Below are 22,109 nucleotides of genomic sequence, written 5' to 3'. Positions count from 1 at the left end.
TATCCCCACTGCCCAGCCCCTTTTGTAAGGAGGTAAGTGGCGTAATATCTGAATTTTTTTTTTACATTGGGTGCCACTCAATTTCAAGAAGTTGTGGAGGGGTCCCTTGAAAGATTAAGTAGTCCATCCCCTGTCATGACCAACCTGGCATCAATCATCATTGATTTTAAGGATGTCAGATCCCTGGCTTCTCCTGTTCCCAGCGGACCCATCCTTTATGGATTTGTCTAATCCTTTTTTTGACTCTGACTGTATTATCTTTTTCATTGTTGCCATGATGCAGGCTCCACTGCTGTGGCTGGGTACAAGTGCCACAAGCACCTGTCATGTATTGTGTTCTCCTGCTTGCTTCATGGCTGTCCGGTAAACCAAAGCCAGGCAGAGGACTGGCTTGTGCTGTAGCTCTTCCCCATCTGTTCTCTCCCACATTCCTCCTGTAAACAGAGGCATGCGAGACAGTTCCACTTCCTCTGGATGCCTGTGTTTTTGGGAGACGCCAAGTGGAGTCAGACTAGGAAGAGCTGCAGCACCAGAATCTGGCCTTTCAACTTTAAACTCATCAGAGAGCCTTAATGCAAGCAGGAGAGTGCCTGTGCTGCAGCCTTCCCCATCTGGTTGTGCAGCAGGAGCATGAGGCCCGTTTACTTGGTCATGGTGGCAGTGGCAGCAATCTGGCTGAAAGCCACTGAGGCAGCATATTTTAGTCTAAAGAAGTCATGGAGTGTTACTGAAGGAGATTCATACAGAAACCAGTCTGTGATTCTGTGTAAAATAACTGTATATTAACTCCCCAAACCGATAAAATTTGGTTCACTCTCTAAACAGACAGACCTAGAGGCACAGTATTCCACATTCAGTACATTTTTGTTTTGTTTTAATCTGGTAGCAGTTTTCAGAAAAATAAGAGACCATTTTTGACTCTTCAGTGCTGCGCTGTTCCAACATTAAAAAATCATAAGCCTAGTCAGAAAGAAGAGTCTTAAAGTGCTGAAGGAAGGAGAATACTATCGATTTAAGGCTGGATGTATCAAAGATATTTTTAGCAATTGGGCTTTCAGTGTAGGAAGGTTTTTCATGGCCCTCTATTCCTCATCTAAAGCACTTCCCAGAGTAAACACATGCAGCGCATTGCATTAACTCAGTGGTTCTCAACCTGGAGTGCTGTTTGATTCAAAAAAGTAATGGAGGGATGCCCTGCCTCTAAAAAGGATGAGAACCACTGTGCTTGTTGTAACCTTTCCTGGCAGTAAGCATCGCAAGTTAACTACCCACTGTTTGTTTAAACCTGCCTCCTATTAATTTCATTGAATGCTCCTTAGTTGGTTCTTGTAGGCCACAGGTCTAACTACTTTCTACCGCTGTAGTCTTCTGTACTTTCTACAGTTTTCTAGGAGCTAAGTTTTCTTTCAGGCTAGATTTTATTTAGGTACCTGAAGATGCACAGTACATGTCTAAATACCATTTAGTGTACCCAGTGCTACTTAATGTGGTTTTTTAGGACACTTGGCAAATAATTTCAGAGCTGTTATGTCTTTGTCTAAAGCCTGCAGGTGTGTTAAATTGATATTAGTACTGCTTAACAGGTATTTTAAGGTATTGTTGGTCTCGATCTTAACATATGGCAACTAACATCTCTTTTCACTTTTTAATAGGGTAAATGTCGAGATTTTGAGAATATGTTGTGGTTTGAATCATTGCTTTTTTATGGCTGTGAAGAACAGGAGCAAGAGAAGGATGATGCAGATATTTCACTGTTACCTACCATTGTGGAAAGGGTGGTTCTTCCTAAACTAACAGGTATGTTTCTCAAAAATACCACTGTCATATTACTCCTTAAAACTGCTAAACTGTCCTAAATAAAGGCATAAACCTTTTCTTTTGTTTAACTATCTTCCTGCTTGTTTTATGAGCACCTGTGAAGAAAATGGTGGAGTAATTTTAATTCTATTTTAATAGTCATTGCTGAGAATATATGGGACCCTTTTTCTACATCACAGACATCTAAAATGGTAGCAATCACACAGAAACTAGTAGATGGATATCCTTCAGTGGTAAACGCAGAGAACAAAAACACACAGGTAAACCTTTATCTCAATTGCCTTTGTAGGACTTTTGGGGGATGGTTTTTACAGAATAAACAGGACAGTGGAAAACAGCATAGTGCTTATCTGCTGTGGGAATTAGAAACAGAATTTTATAACTAATGATGTGCCCTAGCTAGTTCTGTAGCACTAAGTAAAACCAGTTGGGGAAGTACACTAGGAAAAGGAGCTGAGAAATTGAAGAGTGCATAGTTTTTGGTGAGATTGGCATAGGGAAATACAAAGGGTACTAAACTTGATTATGACACTATAATTATCCTGTATGGTTTACCTGAAAACCATTTGGTTTCTTCCTTTTACAATTTGTTCCTGGAGCAGTCTTGGATTTATTGCTCCAAAATTCAGTTGCTTGCCTTTTGTCTGTGAACAAAAGAAATTATCTCATAAGTAGGGACCTACCTAAGTCACTGCAAGACGATGGGTTTTTCATGCCCGGCTTGCAACATGCAGACCCAATTTCATAGACATTTCATTGAGGCCCCAACCCTCACTGCTGATTGGTGGGGGGCTCAGTCTACCTCACTACCACTTTGCTCTGCTCCTTGCTGCTGATTTGGTAGAGGTTGCATTCACTCAGTCTACCTCACTGCTGCCTCTTTTTGATTGATTTTGTGGGAGATTACAGCCAATGCTGGATTTCCAGGTAATCATGGACAATGCTGTTTTTCAGTTTCCGCAAAACTGAGATTTAGGTAGGTCCGGTACTTGTGAGTTACTAGTATAGGGTTTACTGCAGTATCTACACTGTCATTAAAATAGTTGGAAGTAGTCCAGAGTAGTTATTGAGGAAAAGTTATTTCAGCATGAAGATTGAGGCCTTGGTCTTGCAAACTGCTAAGCATGTGTCTAATGTTGAGCCTAGAGAAGTCCAACTGAGTTTTAATAAATTTAATTTAAAATACTGTGCTAAAAATTATTAATAATCCTTATATCTGACTTCAGGGGACTATCTGCCTGCTTAACTTTAAGTACATGCTTTCATTCTTTGTCCAGTTGGCTCTTAAAGTACATTGCCTTTACATTTTTACAGTGGGTCTCTAACAGCCAAGTAGGACTTCTAGCATTTTAGTAATTCCATCCCAATGTTCACTTTTTCAGACGTTCTTGAAAGCCCTGTTACTAAGAATGAGGAGGACGCTAGATGATGATGTATTCATGCCATTGTATCCAAAAAAGTAAGTTTATTATTAAATGTGCCGGTACCTCCATGCATATATATATTAACAGTACCAAGTACAGTTTGTTTTGAGTATGGTAGGTGAGGTGTTTTGTGTAGTTCTGGGGTGGTTCTTTGGTTTGGCTGCAACAATTTCACTGCTATGTAGGGAGAAGTTAAATGAAGAGAAAGTGAATCATGGGTGGTATAAATCTGGACTCTTTAGTGTACTTCTGTGTGTGAAAATAGAGATTAATCCACAACCTTCAGGCTGAGGTTTTAATGCCTGGTTTTATAAATGAGTTTAGAGAAATCTCTTATTTTCCAGTGTCTTAGAAAACAAGAATTCTGGTCCATATTTGTTTTTCCAACGCCAGTTTTGGTCCTCAGTTAAGGTAAGTTGACAAATATCTGGTGAGGTTTTATCTAGGTACTGCTATTATTAAATACTCATAATTATATAGACAGAATGACTTAGTTGTCCTTCTGCCATACTTGCTTTATGTGAAAATTTTGTGTCTTCAGGGTTTGAGTAATAATTACCTGTTGTGGGAAATACCTATGATTTTTAACCATCTTAATTTGAATTCAGGTACAGTATATAAACTTAACTAAAATTATTACCTTTTTGATAGGACTGTATCCTTTTAAAATCTCTCTCCCATACAAAGAGCAGAATTAGGGAATGCTTAAATGAATTGCCTAATCTTATAACTCTTAAAGATAGCTATGCAGATTTGATCAATACAGTAGGCAAATAACACTCAATAGTCCAATTAAAAATGAACTAGGACAAATAGTCCAGCAAGGAAAACAGTGGTGGGGGGTCAGTAAGGAAGCAGGTGTTGGGGATATGTGGTAGGGGGGCAGGCTGCTCGATTCCCTTCTCACTGCCTGCCCTCCTGTTACTACTTTCCATGCTGCAGCAGTGTGGGTGATTTTAACACAATCCTCCAATAAATGATTCTGTACATGGAAAATTATAACAAATTTATAAATGTTCCATGTATAGAATGTAATTATTCAGGGAGCATCTTAAATTCATAGTTTTCTTGGATTCAGGTAAATACAGTATGTTCAAAGATAGAGAAGCCCCAAGTACTGTGCATAGGGGGAAGGCACAAAACTGTTTTTTAGATGCAGCCTTCCAAGTTAATCATATTAAATATCAAGGCATGGCAGATCAGAAACAGGAGACTAGGGAAGCTCAAGGACCAAGCAGGTGGGTTCGACTGCCAGGGGGCATCAGACTCTGGGGTCAGAGCTCCGCACTTGTTACAGTGACCATTTTTGTTTAATTAAAATTTTTCTTCTTTTAACATTTGAAACCTGAGAGTCCAGCCATATTCCCCTCTGGAGAACAGAGATGCAGAAAGTTTCAAGGAAATAATTAGGAGTACACTGATAAAGACTTTTTGGGCCAGTGCTGATTATTAACCAGTTTTTTGGCCAATACTGATCCAGTTGCCAAATTATACAGCCTGGGAGCTTTGAGTGTTGCTGGAAGAAGTGGGGCTGGGGCAGGTGCAGATGCTGCCCAGCTGGGGTGGGGCATGGGATGGAGCCACATGTGGCTCATCCAGGGGGTAGGGGAAAGCAGCTCCCACCTCTGTGCGCACCCTCAGGTCCACCAATATCGACTGATTTATATTGGTGCCCCTCAACAAATAGTAAAAATGTTTTCTGACTAAAAGGCAGCATCACAAAGAGATTTTAAAATACAGAGATTTTGTTTTCATGCAGAGATTGGAAAAAAAACAAAAACAGTTCCACCTTTTCTCACCTCAGCCACAAGAAAAAATCCTGGAAACACTACTATTTGTAGAAGTCTGGGTTTCAGTGATGCTGTCTATCTTCAACTCCCAGATCTGTCCACCCTTTGGTTCACTTTCTAAGCTGATACATTTTTCCAAGCGCAAAAATTAGCTATCCACAGCATCTAAAAATTTTGTCATCTTCCTAGACTATGATGCATGTAATAGGCATGTTTCCTGTCTCCACCCAGCGGCCACCCTCAAGTAGAGTAAAACAGATATGACAATGATGATAAATATTTGTGTCAGACCTGCGAAATGCCATGTCTTGTGTGACACTATCTGATAGTGTTGTCACCATGGCCTAGTGTATTTAGCAATACTTCTGCAAAAAGAAGCCTTGTAATCAGAGTACTGCTGCAACCGGATTATATATATACCCACACGACATTTGGTAGCAATCAGTAGATCTGGCTGAAACTGGGTGGTTCCCCTACCACAGCTGCACTGGCAAGGCATGGAGTTCATTCCCTCCTGGGAGACACCAGTCATTAACGGGCAGCTGGTAGAAGGCACGGGCATGTCTACACATGCTGCCTTTTGTTTGCAGAGCTGATGGTGCAGCAACGAAAGGGTTCTGCTGCCATGGAGGGAGCTGCAAGTGTGGACACACTTGCAGTTTGCTAGCACAACTTTATTTCTGCTAACAGTTGCGCATTGTAGATGAGGCCTGAATCCTGCAGCCCAGCTGAGATGTCATGCAGCCTCTTGAAATGACTTGTAGTTGCTGCTGCAAGCAGCCATATCATGCTGCTTTGCTTGACTGATTGCATGATGAGGGTCTCAGTAGCAACCCTCCTTTCTATAGGTACCCTTAGCTACTGGCTTTCCCGCAGACATCCTCACAGACCTCCCCACCATTGTAGCCCTTTATATCCAGCAACAAAGCAGTCCCTTATACTCATTTATCTCCATGCAGTTTTGTGCCTTCCTGTGCCACTGCTTGAGGCAGAACCTTGACTGTAAGCTGAAGTTTCTTATTCTGTTCAGATATCTCATAATTGTGTAAAATGTCAGACTGAGCAACACCACTTGACAGTTTTGCTGTTAGGGGAACCAGTATTCAGCTTATTGTAAATTCTGCCTTCTGGCATTTTTAATGAAGTATTTGAATCCTTCTTGCTGGTACATGGGAGGGGAAGGAGATGCTGCCTTCCAGATAGAATTCTAAGGAAAACTTTGGATTTTTTGAATGAGTGGGGAGCACTCTGGGATGCTGCTGTCCCATCTCTTCTGCAGCTTCTCAACAGCTGTTCTATTGGCCACCAACTGCATTGCACAAAAGGAAAGAGAGTTACTCTGGCTACTTCATTGCCTGCTTTCCTGCCAGGCTATGTACACAGCAAAAGGATAAGTGCCAGAAACTCTACTATCTCTGCCTTGGGTTAGGGGCGCATCTTTGAAAAGATCTCTTCTATCTATCCCATGCAGGCTGCTGTACTTTACAGTAAGCTGGAAATATCTCCCCAGGGTTCTACACCAGTCCTGAATAACCAACACAGCATACTCGGTGAACTTCTTCCTGTCCATTCTCACATGTCTCTTGTACCAATGGCTCTCAGGAATTAAATGTTCCTAAGTGCTCAGTAGCAGTAGAGTGTCTTTCAAGATGGCAAAAAATCTGGCCCCCAAGTACTGATAGATATGTTCAGGCCTTGGTTTGAAAAATCTGGTCACCAGTATGCTATACCATGCTTGGTTTCATAGATACTTACCCTTTAAATTGGTAGGGCAAACTTGGGCTTTTAAAACATTGCTTTTTTTCCCTTAGTTGTTTATCTTTGCAGTAGCCCACAGCCAGGAATTTATATATAAGCTTCTTTGTATAAATAAAGGGTTTTCTTTTTATTATAATAGTGAGACTATCATCTCACTGGTTCTGTTTAGGTATGAAACCGAATGGTCAATATTATTCTTCTCTCCTTTACTTCAGCTCTAGCCAGTATATTTGAACATGCTCTGAACTGTTTATCATTTATCAGTTTGCCTTCATATACTCAACAGTCTTCATATTCTTTTTGTTGCTTTCAGTTACTAGGAAACTTTCTCCAGTGGTATGGAATCCTTTCAAACAAAGCTCTACAGGAATTATCAATAGATGGTCTGCTAAATAGATATATTCTTATGGCATTTCAAAATTCTGAGTATGGAGATGACAGCATTAAGAAAGCTCAGAGTGTAAGTAAAGTGAAATAAAATGTACTCTGTACATGCAAATACTTTCCAACTCATGCATTGCAAGTCATGTAAATATGTACTTGTGGTTTGACTGGAATCTGTTCAGCTTCCCCAAGTTTCCCCTTGGGTTTTCTTTTTATGATCTCTTTTTCAAAAAGGCAACTGCTCTTTGAGTCTGTCAAGCTTTATTTCTAATGTTCATGAATTAAAATAGAATTATGCCCTTATTGCTGTTGGTGGGTAATATTGGGGCCTTTAAGAATTGATTCAGTATGTGATGCTAACATAATTTTTACTTTGGAAATTTTATATTGTACATAGTGAGAGGGGACTGTAATGTCTGTATTGGGCCTTGCATTTTTTACTGTTTTTTTTTCCAAAAAAAAAATCACACCTTTGATATTTACATTTTGTTACTTGAGGTTTTTTTAAGTTTCTCTTCCCTTCCTCTCTAGGTAATCGCTTGCTTTCCTAAACAGTGGTTTACCAATCTAAAAGGGGACAAAACCATTATCCAGCTAGAAAACTTCTGTAGATATCTTGTTCATCTGGCTGATGTAATTTACAGAAACAGCATTGGCTGCTCTGATGTAGAGAAAAGAAATGCAAGGTAACTTATTTTGAATATTTGAATGCATTGGGGTATCTCTTTTGTTGCTGATGCGCACTACTGATGAAAAATAAGCCCTTGTAAAATTCTGCATGTTGCTTTATAGTCTTTGGAGCGATGTCCCCTAACATGGCATCATGGCTTTTGGGTATATTGTATATGGATTGTGTGTGATCTGTTCTCATTATGTTCTGCTATTTAAAAAAAAAAAAAAAAAAGACTTCAGATTGCACTTGGGATTGTTTCTTCTTGCTGGCTTCTCATCAAGCTTGTCACACTGCATGGGGAAAATAGTCTACCTATTAGCTAGATTAATTTTTTAGATTAGATGCTTAAATGCAGCCGATGGCAAACTAGTCCATATACCAGTCATCTCAGAGGTTGTATCATTTCAACAAAGGATGCAATTTGAAAACAAAGGTCTGTGTTAGTGTGACAGAACAGTCTTTGACCTCCAAAGTCTTTATTTTGGTGGGGATAGATAAGAAGAGAAGATCTCAAGGTAAGTTTGGGTTAATGGTAAAACCTGTTTGTAAGCTGAAATTCCATGTGGAATCTGACATGTAAAGCCATGATGTAGGTAGTTAGGTACTTGTTTATTGCAGAACTGTACTTTAGCCATATTAGAATTTATGGCTTTGGAGGCTGTCAGTGGAATTTCATTCTCCTCCGTGGTAGATCTTGTTATCATCAGGGAACTGGGCTTTTGTTTCCTGTAGAAAAAAATTGCAAACAGCTCTTCACAAGTTGGCAGAGTTCTAGTGTGCAATGAGCTGCTTACAAAAAGGGCATGAAACCCTAAGCCCTGCCTACTTGGGGGAGTGGAATCTGAGAAGAGCCAGGGCTGGCTCAGACTCACTTTGCCTTCTGCAGGCTTTGGGTTGAGTGGGGCCTAGACTCTTCTGACAGGGCTGCAGGGGAACAAGGGGCTGCAGGTCAGGAGTGAGGGGCACCAGCCAGTATGGGAATATGATGCGGTGGCAGGGAGAGGAGGGGAGCAGCAAGAGGTGTGGCCCCTTTCCACCTCCCAAGCACTGGACCCAGGAGACACAGGCTTGGGGCTGGAATCCTTTAATTAAATTAGCAATGAATAAAATTAGATCATTCCCCAGCAACAGCACCAAAATATATAGGTATTTAGAATTTTATTTAATTATGATTGAGACACTGGTAGGCTTCCAAATTGCTTAATAATTGTAAATATGTCCTTAAAACATTGTTTTCAACTGATACCTATATATAGTGGTGTTTCATTTTATTTGCAGAAAAATGTAAATGATGGGGTATCAGAGAATTTTGGATTTTTATCAGAAAATTTTGTATTTTTTTGAGACAGAAAAACTAGGATCACTGGTTATCATGTATAGGTTTAAATAGCCAATTTTTTTCAAAGCATATGTTGGAAGGAAATTGAATTTGAGAGGGTTTTTTTTCTTGGAGACCTGAACAAATATCCCTCATTTGATTGAAGCTGTAGTGATAACGCCATGTAATTTCATTTCTTTCAGTTGCAGTAGTAGTTATTGCTAGGCTTCCATCCTTATCTCTGTTTTTAAAAACAACTTTTAGTTTTGTGGACATCTGAATCATGCTCTTGATGGAGAATGGAGAACATTACTGATCTGGTGCAAAGGATGGTCTAATGCTGCTTTTTAGCCAGCATAGGTCAGCAGCAGAAATTTTTGTCTTTAAATCTTGTGACTACTTTGTGTACTAACTTCCTTTCTCCTTCAGCAGTCAGAAACCCAAAACGCTTACACTTTAACTAGATTCAATATTTTGCTTTTTAAAGAAACGTAAAGAAGTGAGGAGTATTAGTAGTATTAGCTATTTTCTTTCTACATCTACTGTAGTTTTATATGGAAAAAACTAGCACTGTGACTATGAATTAAGGGAAAAAATATTACAGGAGGTCAGTTGGATATTAAACCAAAGAATTATACTCCAGTCTCAATTTTAATTCCTGTGTGCTTTGTGCAGATAATGCCTATTGAAGCATAGAGAAATAAACATCAAGTGGCAAAGCTTTTTCAGTCACCATATGGTAACATATGAGAGACTTGCTCTATAATTTCAGTTTACAAAATTATAAAAAACTTCTTGTGTTGTATCTGTGCATCTAGACTCCTCTGTCATGCAGTATCAAGGGAAATATTGCTAGTACATTGTGTCAAAGCAGAAACATTAATCACACATTACTTGTGCCAGAAGGAAAATAAACATGCTAACTTGCGCCTGCATCTGTCAGTTTGTCCAGTATGAAGGACTATTTCAGAGTTTGATTTGATGGTCTCATGTAAGGTAGCTTTTAGACCATTCTGCTGTTTGAAATTTTCCTTAGATGTTTGACTCCCATGCAGTCTTCATCTTTTTTGTTCAGTAAAATTGTTCTTAACTAGGCTTGTACCCCTGTAGACTAGATTGCTAGGGTTTGTTCACACCAAACCTACTAGATTGATCCGAATCAGGTGTTTGTGTGTGGCCTCTGTCTTACCTCTGGATACATGCAGAAAGACTGGCTGCTGATTTTTGACTTGATCAGTATGTTTGCTAGCAAAGATTCACTTCCTAAAGCCAGTTACGACCAGTAGGGCTGTGAGAAGCTTAGGTTGCTGATTCGGTTCAGAGGAGATGCAGCCCGATTCGGCAGCCAAATATCTGAATCCAAATCAAATTGGGAGACCAATAAAAAGGTCCAAATCGTTTCAAAGCTTTCTGAATCGATTCAGAGAGACTCAGAGATTTGGGCAGTCTCCACTTACTGCCGTAGGGAGCTGGACCCAGACTCCATGCCAGTAAGTAGGGAGTGGAGGGAGGGTGCTGGAGGAGTAGGGAAGGGGACCATGCGGGAAACCCCACCAGGCCCCATCCCCTGCCTGTTCTCCCAGCCCCAGTGAAGACCCCCTGACCCCCACCCATTCTCTCAACCCCATCAATGGTTGCCCTGCCTGGCCCCAGCATCCTGGTGCTTAAAAAATATATATATTTAAAAAAAAAAAAAAGAAAGCCCCGCACTCACCGGTACAGCAGTGGGGGGCCAACAGGGATTGCCCTCTGCCTGGCAGGAGCCAGTGAGTGCTGGGTTTTTGAGTTTTTTTTGAAATGGTGGGATGCTGCAATTGGGTGGGGCAGCCATTGTTGGGGCTGGAAGAGCGGGTGGGGGGTGGGCCCCGTTCAGTTTGGAGATTCGGCCAATTCGGTGGCGTCTGAATCGCTGAATCGGATTCAGCAGAATCTATTCGGGACAGTGATTCAAATCACCAAATCGAATCACTGTCCCCCAAACTGGCTGCATCCAAATCCAAAGTGAATACTAGCTACTTCACACAGGCCTAATGACCCAGACTTTATCCTGAGGCACTGGTCCATTCAGGTAACCTACACGTACAACGCATGCTCTTTCTCGCTTTAGTGTTGCTACCCCCAAAGTAATTTTTCTGGTTTAATATCCAGAAGCAAACTGATAATTTGCATTCATTTCAGTTAACTTCAGATTTTTTTTAACTTTGTTATCCAAAGCTGTTTGTGTCTAGATGTATGATTGTGTCTAAATTTATTTAGTTTTCAGAAAATAAAACAGTTCTCTGCTTTCAAATGTTAATACTTGTCTTGGATAGTTTAATGTTTGTGTGTACTGACTTATTTTTTCCCCCTTTCTCCATGTAGGGAGCACATAAAACAGATAATAAAGCTTCTAGCAAGTGTTCGAGCTCTGGACCATGCTGTGACAGTTGCAAATGATCACAATGTGAAAGAGTTAAAGGTTTTAATTGAAGGGAAATAAAATTTTCAGATAACTCATTCTGAGCTTTAAAAACCATTCCCGATTGTGTAATGTATGTACATATGTAAAGTTTCTTAAACTGTAAAGTCTTGATCCTTGTTTTAATACAAAGTGCATTCTTATATACAGCATCCTTAAGTATTGATTTCTTTAAAAGAAAAAAAAAAAGAATCCTGGAAACTACTTCTCCAGAAACAGATTTTCCTTAGATCGCTCAGCATCTTGTTTACAAAAACATTTTGTACCCAAAATACCTAACCATCTACTCAGTTACTTGTCCCATGGTTAACTGGAATGTGGGTATTGTGTAATTACACAGTGTGCATATATTTGTATTACCATGTTACTTTCACACTGGATTTACTGGTCTTTTATTGTTAAAATAAGTTTTTTCACTTGCTGGAATTTATTTTGACAGTAAATTGACCATACTGTTGGTCAAAAGGGTTGGCAAAACATTCAAATACATAAGAATCATTTGACCTAATTTGAAAGGGAGCTTTCAAATAGCACCTGATATTGCATGGCAGCTCTGCTGCTCTCATATTAAAATAATTGAACATTACTTAGTTCAGAATGAATACGGAACTTTCTTCAAACTGTTCTTGAAATCATTCAACATCACTTTTCGTAAAAACATTAGATTGGCAATTTAAATGTGGTAACTCGCATTTAAAGGTAAGTGGCAGCATTCCCTGACCCCAGAAGAGTCATTTACTTTGAAAAGGCAGCATTTCATGATCCTGGATCCTCATCTTATTAGTAACTCAGCTAAATTTGTACTGTTCTATAAAGAATTTATAACAATTCTGATTTATACATGGAATCTGTTTCCTCACAGATGAGTCTTTCTAGAGGCATAAAAGCCAAACAGGAAAATAAGTTTTTTATATCTCATAAATACTTGCCACAGTGTAAACAGACCAAGCAACCGAATTTTACAGTTCCAGCTAATCCAGGTTTGTTTGGTTTTGTTTTTGTTTTTCTTTTAATGAGCTATTGTGCAAAAACAAATGCTGAATTTATTTGTGGCAAATCAAAATGCTATCTTTGGTATAAGCTCTCTTACATTGGAACACTAATGATATTCTGGGGGCTCCAAGGAAAGGGGATAACAGCTGTCACTGTTTTGGAAATAGTTTGTCCAAATGTGCCCTACATTACTTGGGAATTGTAGCAATAAATTGGCATACTGAGTAACATTAGAATCATTGTATTTTATGCTCATGTCATGTGATATAAATGAGTATATTAAAATGTACAATTTGTAACATGCACACATCATTTGAACACCAAACAGTTGCTTTTTCTGAACTTGTTGGACTGATGGATACATTCAGAGTGTCTGCTTTTAAGAATCCTTTCAATAAACTTGTCTGTCACGGAGCTGTATCAGTGCGACCTGTGAGGTTTTATCTTTTCCTTCAGAATGGTATTAACAGAAGAACTTTCCATGGTTGAATAGTTGTTTAAATAAAAAACAAACTGAATTGGAAAGCAGATTTTGAAATATACCAAAGCCACATTGTCATGATGGATTTCATTTGCTTTCCCAAGGTAAAAGTTAGACTTTCAATATGTAGATGAGAGAATTCCTAATTGGCAGATCCGGTGTGGGGTACAATGGTATAGTTGTATACCCTGCTCCCTCCTTTGATTTCTCCCAAATTTTAAAACAAGCTGCCTAGGATGGGCAGTGACATGTCAATTAAGTCAGTGCTGAAAGAATCAATTGATTTAATGGTCCGCTATCATCCCCCTGATTCATGCTAATCTCTACTCTGCAAGATCTTAACAACCCTCTCCTTTTTAATGATCTTAATGTTCCACTATTTGAGCTATGCTTTCTTTTGTGATCTTGCTGTCTGTCCTGCTAATGTCTCTCTCCTATTTCACAGCCCTGCAGTTTGTGTTTGACTCCAGCAAAAAACTTTGCCCAGGTATGGTGGTGTGAATCAGTGTATAGAAAAGACTGGCAGCGAAGTATTGCACTGCCAAGACATTCAAGAAGACTAGATTTTGTTTGATGAATCTGAATAAGAGACACGCATTTAACTATAATAACTACAGAACTAACAGAACTATATCTTTTGACTATGTTTGCCTATTTTGTTGTGGTTTTTTAATTTTATATATAAAACTAGAGAGTTAGTGCACATTTCAATAGTTATATTTGTTTTGCTTCAATCTTAAATTGAATACTATAGTTTTGTCATCTTTGGCAATCCCTCACAGTCAAGGATGATTGTCTTCCATGATTGTCTTATCTATGTGTCTGAAGATGGCTGATGAGGCCTAACCAGGATCAGCAGACTCTACTGCAGCTTGGGCACGTGTTTTCATGTGGTGCAGGTAGCGCTAGATTCTTGATTTGGTCTGTGACATGCTGTTTAAGCTGCTCCAACTTTTCCATCTCCTGTTGTGAGGTTTCATAGTATTGAGATACCTGCAGAAGACTCTTCTTCCATTTGGGGCAATCCTGGGCAGTAGTCTCCCACAAGTTGAAACTGATGCTGCATTTTTTTTTTAAGTTGGCCATGAGAATGTCCCTGAAGTGCTTTCTCTGCCTTCCTCTTGAAGTGTACACCTTGGCTGAATTGAGAGAATAAAACTTGTTTTTTGGGAGTCTGGAGTCAGACATCCAGATGACATGGCCAGCCCATTGAAATTGATGTTGGATGATCATTGCTTCAGTACTTGTTTGCTTCCAGGAGGATGCTGAGGTTGGTGCATCTGTTTTCCCAGTGGATTTAGAAGATCTTCCACAGGCAGTGTTGAAGGTACTTCTCCAACAACTTTAGATGTCTCCTATATGTCATATTTAAGCTCTGTACAGCACAGTGGGGATCACAGCTGCTGAATAAACCATGAGCTTGGTGTCAGATCTGATGTTGCAATCGTTGAACACCTGTTTTTCCAGGCATCCAAAGGCTGCACTTGCACATTTGAGGGGTTGTTGGATTTCTTCTTTGATGTCATCCTTCTGAGAGAGATGGTTTCTGGGGTACAGGAAATACTCAACGTTTTCCAAAGCCTCACCATGGATCTGGATTACCGAAGCTGGGGACTGTTCATTAGGAGCTTGTTGGTGAAGGACCTTAGTCTTCTGAATGTTACGCATCAGTCCCCTTCTCTTGTATGCCTTGGTAAAGATGTCAGCAGTGGCCTGAAGGTCTGCTTGCAAGTGAGCACACATGACAGCATCATCAGCGTACTGGAGCTCAATGATTGGAGTGGGGGAGGTCTTGGTTTTGGCTCAGTTGGCTGAAGTTAAACAGCTTGCTGTGTGTTCCATGGTTTAGTTCCACCCCAGCTGGAAGCTTGTTGGTGGCCAGATGTAAATCATGGCAAGGAATATTGGGACGAGTCTTGGAGTGATGATGCAGTCTTGTTTAATGCCCATTTTAACCTCAAAGATTAAAGAAGGATCCTCCACAATGCTTCTCGGCTGACAGAGTTGAAAGCTTTTGTGAGGTCAAAGAAGGCATTGTAGAGAGAGGCTTATGTTGTTCCTGGCATTTCTTCTGCAGCTGGTGAGCTATGAAGATCACATCAGAAGTGCCTCGACACCCTAAACCCACATTGAGATTCTGGGAGGGGCTCTTCAGCAAGTGGAAAGGGATGGTTCAGAAGGGTTCTTGCAATGATCTTTTCTGTGGTGGAGAGCAAGCTGGTACCTCTGTAGTTTCTAGAGTTGGACATGTCTCCTTTCTTGAAGACTGTCACGATCATGGTGTCCCTGAGGTCGTCTGGGATTTTCTCATCATTTCAGATCTTTAAGGTGAGGGTGTGAAGCTGTGATGAGAGCTTCTCTCCTCCCTGTTTGAAAGTTTCAGCAGGGATTCCATTCGCTCCAGATGCTTTGTTGTTCTTCATCTGCTTGATGGCTTTCTTCACCTCATCAAGGGTTGGAGGGATTCCAAGAACATCTCTGACTGAGCGTCATGGGATGAAGTTGAGAACACTCATCAACAGCAGAGTCTCTATTTAAAGAAGGTCTTCAAAGTGTTCCATCCAATGGGCTTTGATGACTCCCTTTTCCTTGACCAGGTTTCCTCCATCCTTAGGTCTCAAGGGGAGTTGGTCCCTGAGTGCATGGACCATACATGACTTTGCTGGCACTGAAGAAACTGTGCATATTGTGAATGTCAGTGAGATGTCGAATCTCCTCAGCCTCGTCTTTCCACCATTTGTTCTTCATATAATGGGTCCTCCTTTGGACCTCTTCCTTGGCTTGTTGGAGATTCAGTCTAATTTGCCTGGAGTTGGTGGCCTTTTGCCAAGCGCAAAAGGCCTTGCGTTTGCAATCAATCAACTCTTGGATCTCCTGGTCATTTTCATCAAACCAGTCTTGATGTTTCCTTGTAGAGAATCCAATTGTCTCTTCACAGGCGCTGATGATGGCAGCCTTGATCCTGTATGCTGCTGACATTTTCCCATTTTCCCTCAGTTTTTCATTGAGGCATGGGTAGAAGAGGTTTCACTTGCTTTGGTTCTTGAGTTCTTCCATGTTAATCTTCCATTGCCATTGCTTCTGCTGTGGCCATCATTTGGGAGCCAGTTTGAGTGACAGCTGAGCAGATGAGTTGATCAGTCCAGCAGTCATCCACTCCTAACAAAGCTTGGGTGTTATGGATATCTTTGCAATCCCAGGCATGGACAATGACATAGTCAATGGAGTGCCAATGCTGAGATTGTGGGTGTTGCCATGATGTCTTGTGCCTGTTTTTCCTGGGGAACGAGCAGAAAGTGGTGGTGTATGTGACGATGCACCATCTGTACCCCGCTTTTCAAAATCCTAGATCCATCTGTAATTCCAAAGATACCTTCAAGGCTGTTATTGGTGGATTTAATAGATGGTAATATTTTTTGCTCAGCTGAAGAGAATCATCAAATTGTGATGTAATGGTAACTTGTGTTCAAGAGCAGCAAGTACCAGTAAAATGACAACAGATTGTAAAAGCCAATAGTAAAATTACTTGACTTGAATTTTGTAGTATAACTTCCCTTAGGCAGAAAAAGAGCACAATGGTGCTACCCAGCATTACTAAAAGTATTTAAATATTCTCAAGGCTCAAAGGGTAAAATTCAGAAAGGAATTTAGACAATTTTAAGACATTACCTCACTCCAACATTTTTTGAAAGCATGAAGATTTTTGCTCAGATCAACATTTGCAGGTTGTTAGCCTACACCGAGCTCCATGCTGTTTCAGCTAAACTAATGCAACCACCCAAGCTAGCTGGCATACAGCTAATTTGGGTATCTCTACAATACGCTTGAGTTCACATCTGATTGTAGTGTATCCTTATAGATAACTGCACGCATCTTCCAAGCTGGGACAAAAACCTTAGATTGCACTTCCAGAATCAGATCTTTATCAGGAAAGTTTGTTAGGTAAAAGCCACAGCTTTGAATATTTAATAGTACTGTTTGCTGTTGACTGTAAATAGCTAGCATTACTTCCACTTAAGGAAACATGCTTCTATTAGATGCTTCATAAAATTGTGACTTCAACCACAATGGAACGGGTTCAATAATCTTACCAGTCTAAGTGCATATTTTATTTTATTTTTTATTTTAAAGACTGTTAGGATAAGGGTATTTATATACACAAAACTGGCTAACAGTGAAAGTCAACATGTCAGCCCTAGAAAGATGACTTTCTAGATGACTGACTAGCAGGCTTTATTGGTCACAAAGGGCAAGTCATTGCAGCCTTAGTGTAATGGATAACCTGAACAGTAGGTTGCCTTAACACAGCTCTGTTGTCTTTGATATCTGAGCCTGATTGGGTGTTTCTACTCAGCACTTTTATTATGCCATGTAGACATAAAGTTGAAGTATGTTGACCAGGTTTCCACAGCCAGAATTAAGTAATTGCTTGCCAAATATGTTGTTAGGAGGAAGAAAGCTGGCATGTTCAAAGGTCCACCATAGGGCAGGATACACTTTTGAAAGGAAATGTGAGGAAATGTGGACAACGATTTGATGGATGCCCTCTAAACTTTGAAATGAACAAAAAGGTGAATAAGCCAATTAGCTGGTGGTTGTTTGACCCTATTCCCTGGCTCTCTGTCACCATCTCATGGAGTAAGCCAGGAGCAGAGTAGAACTTATCTTACCTGAGTGTCTGCCTGTTGCTTGGAAAAGTTCATAGGAACAACTGTTCCTATAGTCTTTGGGTGCATTAATACATCACTGTGCCCTCCAGAGTATTACTTTCTCCCTTGCTTTGCTGTCGATTTATGCCTCCATTATAGTGCTGGACAGGGGTGCATAAGGGAATGATGGCTGCTCTGGGCAGCAGTAACTTTCTAACTTTTGCCCTTAACTTTTCCTGTCAAAGGGAAATATACTTTACAGAGAACTACACATGGATTCTCCTTTCTGCAATAAAATCCTTGCCTTTCCCTGGGGCTGAGTTTGAGGAAGTGGTCACCATCAAAGAAACTACTCTGCACCCACATGCCCCCTCTCCAATAAGCAACAGCAGTTGTCATCTGTGCCTATGAAGCTGAACACTTTCAAGACAACTTAGTGGCACCCCTAGCCTAACAGCTTTTACTGCTGTAAGTCAATGGCATTAACCTTAATTTTACAGTTTTGGTACTCACTAACAGCAGACAGTACACACAAGCACACAGTGGTGGTGAATGTTTAGTTGATGTGAAGAGGGGTTGGTGAAAGGTGTTAGTGAAGTTCTCTTGAGCTTCATTGATGGACCAGGACAAGGGATAGGAGATAATCTAGCAGGATGCTTAGAAGCCATAATGGAGATGGCAGCTACAGAAACATGTCACAGACAACGAGCAAGGAGCACAGATAGATGCAGGAGACTATATTTTGGTGTGTATCACTCCCACAATGCACCACACAAAGCAGCTGACTGCAGGCTTCCACCACACTGATCCCATAACAGTGAATTTACCTCACATATAACAGAATTTTGGTATAAAAAGGATCATTGCATAAGAGCAAATTTGCACATACAGAACCTGCATAAAGTGAGGGAAACCTGTAATGGAAATATGCCATTGTTTAATGAGTTGTAAATTTTGAATTATCATTTTAAAACACTCAGACTAAAGAAGTTGAAAATAAATGGAAATTACAGAATTATGGAAAAAGTACAATGGGAGTAGAGGGGCAAAATGAGCAATAATGAAAAGGTCTACAAATTAAGGCATTGATCCAAAAAAGCACTTAAATGCAGCTTTTAATTTAAGTTTGAATAGTCCAATTGACTTCAATGGGATTGCTGATGAGTTAAAAGTTAAATACCTATTTAAGTGTTTTGCTGGATTAGGGCCTGCTAAAATGTAGCTACTTCTATTCTGTTTGGGACCTTTTCATAGACACTCATACTACTGGGGATATGTGTCACATAAGAAACTATAGAGTAGACTGGGTCAGTATTAAGTACTTGTCATCGCTGCAGAAAGGAGCCCTGATTGGGATAACACATCCCTTGAGCTAGGTAATTCACATGGTTCCTATCCAAATTTTGTTTTAAATCTAGTGACCCCAGGCCAGCACATACTTGTGTAATTAGCTCAGTGGCACACATTGTATCTATAAAGATATGTGTATGTACCTGTTTGAAGGAATTGGGTCTTAGATAAGTGACATGAAGGAGGATACAATATGATTTTAATATTTAATTGCAGGTTAAAAAGTCGTCTTAAAGCACCACTCAAGTTGCACCACCAAAGGCTTTTGAGAGAGACAGTCAGACAAATCATAGAGAAGCAGGGCTGGAAGCATCCTCCAGAGGTCTAGTCTGACCCCTGGCTGGAGGCAGGATCACCCCTATCCAAGCCATCCTATATGATCCATAATGTACACTCTATGTAAGACTGCAATCAACCATACAAACCTAACACCCTAGTTTGCCACAGGTAAAGCTTGGGAACCATGGTAGCAAATGTCCTGCATCTATTAAATGTCAAAATATGCTCAAGAATTCCCAGATAGAAGGTCATATCCCTCACTAGAGGAAGGCAAAAACTCCTACAGCCCATCCCAATCTGACCATGGGGTAAAATTCCTTCCTGGCCCCAAATATGGTGATCTATCTGACTCTGAATTCAGGTCAAGACCCTCTAGCCAGGGAACCACCCGCTTTGCTCCCAGCTGTTACATAGACACACCCCAGTCAAAAAACCCAGCCTTAGTTGTTGCCAACACCCAATGCCCCTGAAGAAGGTCTTAAAAACACCCTCCTGCATGTAGTAGAAAGGGCAAAAGGGGCCAACCAGCAAAGTCCAGAATCATGGGGAAATACCCAGAGTAGAACATGGGCATAGCTACCCTAGATCATCCCCAACCAGCGATGGAGTCTACAACTTCCCTAGGCAGTCTATTCTACTGCCTCACTGTTCTAACAATGAAAACATTTTTCCAGATATCCTATCTAAATTTATTTTGCTGCAATGTCAAACCATTGCTCTCTGTCCTCTCTGCAGTGAGAGAGAAAAGTCACTTTCCATTTCCTTTATGGCAGTCCTTCACATATTTGAAGACTTCTATCATGTCTCCTCTTAAGTGCCTTTTCCACAAGCTGAACATACTGAGCTCCTTCAGCCTCTCATGTGACTTGCATTCCAAACCCTTATCCTTGTCACCCAGATATGGACCCTCTCTAATTTCTCCATGTCTTTATTTTTTTAATGTGGAGCCCGGAACTAAACACAATACTCTAGATGAGGTCTAACAAATGCTGAGTAGAGAGGCACTTTCACCTCCCGTGTTTTGCACCATATACTACTATTGATGCATCCTGAAACTGCAGTCACCTTTTGTGCAACTGCATCATACTGCAGACTCATCTTGTTTGACCCAATTTGTTTTTCCTAAATCCAGGCTGGCTGCTTGTGAGCAGTTTACAAATGGCCTTTCTTAGGATATGCTCCAGTAACTTCCAAGGTATTGAGTTCAGACTAACTGGTCTGTAGTTCCCCAGTTCCTCCTCTTTGTCTTTTTTAAAGAGAGATATGATGTTGGCCTTTTTCCAGTCCTCTGCTATGTGGCCTGTCTCCCACAATTTTACAAAGATCATTGCCAAGGGCTGGGAGATCTCTGCCAGTTCCTTCAGCCTAGGATGAAGCTCATCCAGCCCTGCTGACTTGAATCCATTAGACTCAACAAAAGTTCTGTGACCATCTTCTTTGTTATCTCCTCCATCAGTTTTTCCCCCCTTTTCATCCAGATAGTTGTTGTTTTTTGTGAAGACTGAAGCAAGTCATGGGAAACTTGGTAGCAGAAACACCTCTGATTTTGATGGGTGTCATATGAGGCCACTCTGGACAAAAGGGCCTGACCCTGTTAGGATGGGTTGATCTTTGAAGGGGAAAGGGGATAAACTTTCAGTGGTCATCCACTTGTGGCTGGCCATGAGCAATGGTCTGCCCATGAGGCAGCTCTCAGAGAAATGCAGATAGGTGAGAAAAGTCTGAGGTCTTTTAACAAAATCCCTCTGGGCTGCTTTTTAACATCCCTTTTGCTTTCTGAGCCGTTGGGTCACCCAGAGCCAAAACTGAGGCTCTCAGGCAGTCATATGCCTCCAGGAGCTGGTGCTTTAGGACAGCATTTCTCAACCCATGGTTTTACATCCCAAAAGTGGGTAGCAAGAATATATGAAAGGGTCAAGAACAAACTTAAAAAATGGATTCTTCTTTAAAGGAGAAAAACATGAGAAACTGGAGGTTTCCACTTGCAGGCTGCTTGGGACACCCTGTGGGACTGAACTTGGGGGCAGGAGGGTGATGGATTGGGAGCAAGGGGCACTGGGTCAAGACTGGCCATCAGTGTTTACAAATGGGCCCTGGTACAAAAAAGGTTGAGAACCACCAATCTAGGGAACAACCCCAAGTAGCCTAAGACTGGCTACATTGTGAGAGCTGCCAGGGCTGCCCTGGCAGCTCCCATCGCCCCTCCAGGTCTACTGCCTGCTCTTTACTGGCCCAAGCCAGCCCTGGTCCCTGTCTAGGGTTGCTGGAATCTCTTCCGGGAGGTTTCATTCCATGTTATAATGATATTCATGACTTTGCATCAGGAAGGCAAATGCACATGGCTATTACATTTTAAAAACCCGCTGGACTACTGTAAACATGGGGATTCAACACTTAATATTTATTTTAACGAATGCCCTGTCATTTATCTCCGTGGTGACTCTCCGCAGTCTCCTGGACATTTATCTCTAATTCCTGAAGACTCCAGGACAATGCTGGAGAGTTGGCACTTGACAGCCCTAGCCAGGTCCCTTTCCGGTTTAGAGGGGTGGAAGTTTAGCCAGGACAGGGCGGGGCGCCCTCACCTCAGCGCTGCCTACAGCTCCGCCCTCTGCACCCTCAAGCAGAGGCAACTGGTGCCTAGGTTCGAGTCCAGCACCGCCCCCGCCCCTGCCCCGCGCGTGACGTACGAACTAGCCCCGCCTCCCCCGACTTCCGGCCCGCGGCGGCGCAA

At 41.1% G+C, this 22,109-nt stretch overlaps 1 protein-coding gene across 1 annotated transcript in view; it reads left to right on the top strand.

Moving 5' to 3' along the window:
• PAXBP1 (PAX3 and PAX7 binding protein 1) overlaps positions 1 to 13,036 on the top strand; it is a 41,041-nt gene extending 28,005 nt beyond the window's left edge. The window contains exons 12-18 of the mRNA XM_019528832.1: positions 1,653 to 1,797; positions 1,957 to 2,078; positions 3,201 to 3,277; positions 3,587 to 3,653; positions 7,104 to 7,250; positions 7,706 to 7,860; positions 11,527 to 13,036. Coding sequence (XP_019384377.1) covers positions 1,653 to 1,797; positions 1,957 to 2,078; positions 3,201 to 3,277; positions 3,587 to 3,653; positions 7,104 to 7,250; positions 7,706 to 7,860; positions 11,527 to 11,644 — 831 coding nt within the window. The 3' untranslated portion in view covers positions 11,645 to 13,036. The remainder of the gene's footprint in view (positions 1 to 1,652; positions 1,798 to 1,956; positions 2,079 to 3,200; positions 3,278 to 3,586; positions 3,654 to 7,103; positions 7,251 to 7,705; positions 7,861 to 11,526) is intronic.
• The last annotated feature ends 9,073 nt before the right edge of the window (positions 13,037 to 22,109 follow it).

This window comes from Crocodylus porosus, unplaced genomic scaffold (assembly GCF_001723895.1).
Source record: "Crocodylus porosus isolate Cpor-Errol unplaced genomic scaffold, CroPor_comp1, whole genome shotgun sequence".
Classification (NCBI taxonomy): Eukaryota; Metazoa; Chordata; order Crocodylia; family Crocodylidae; genus Crocodylus; species Crocodylus porosus.
The sequence above is the reverse complement of the archived record's forward strand: the minus strand, read 5'-3'. Positions and strand labels throughout refer to the sequence as shown.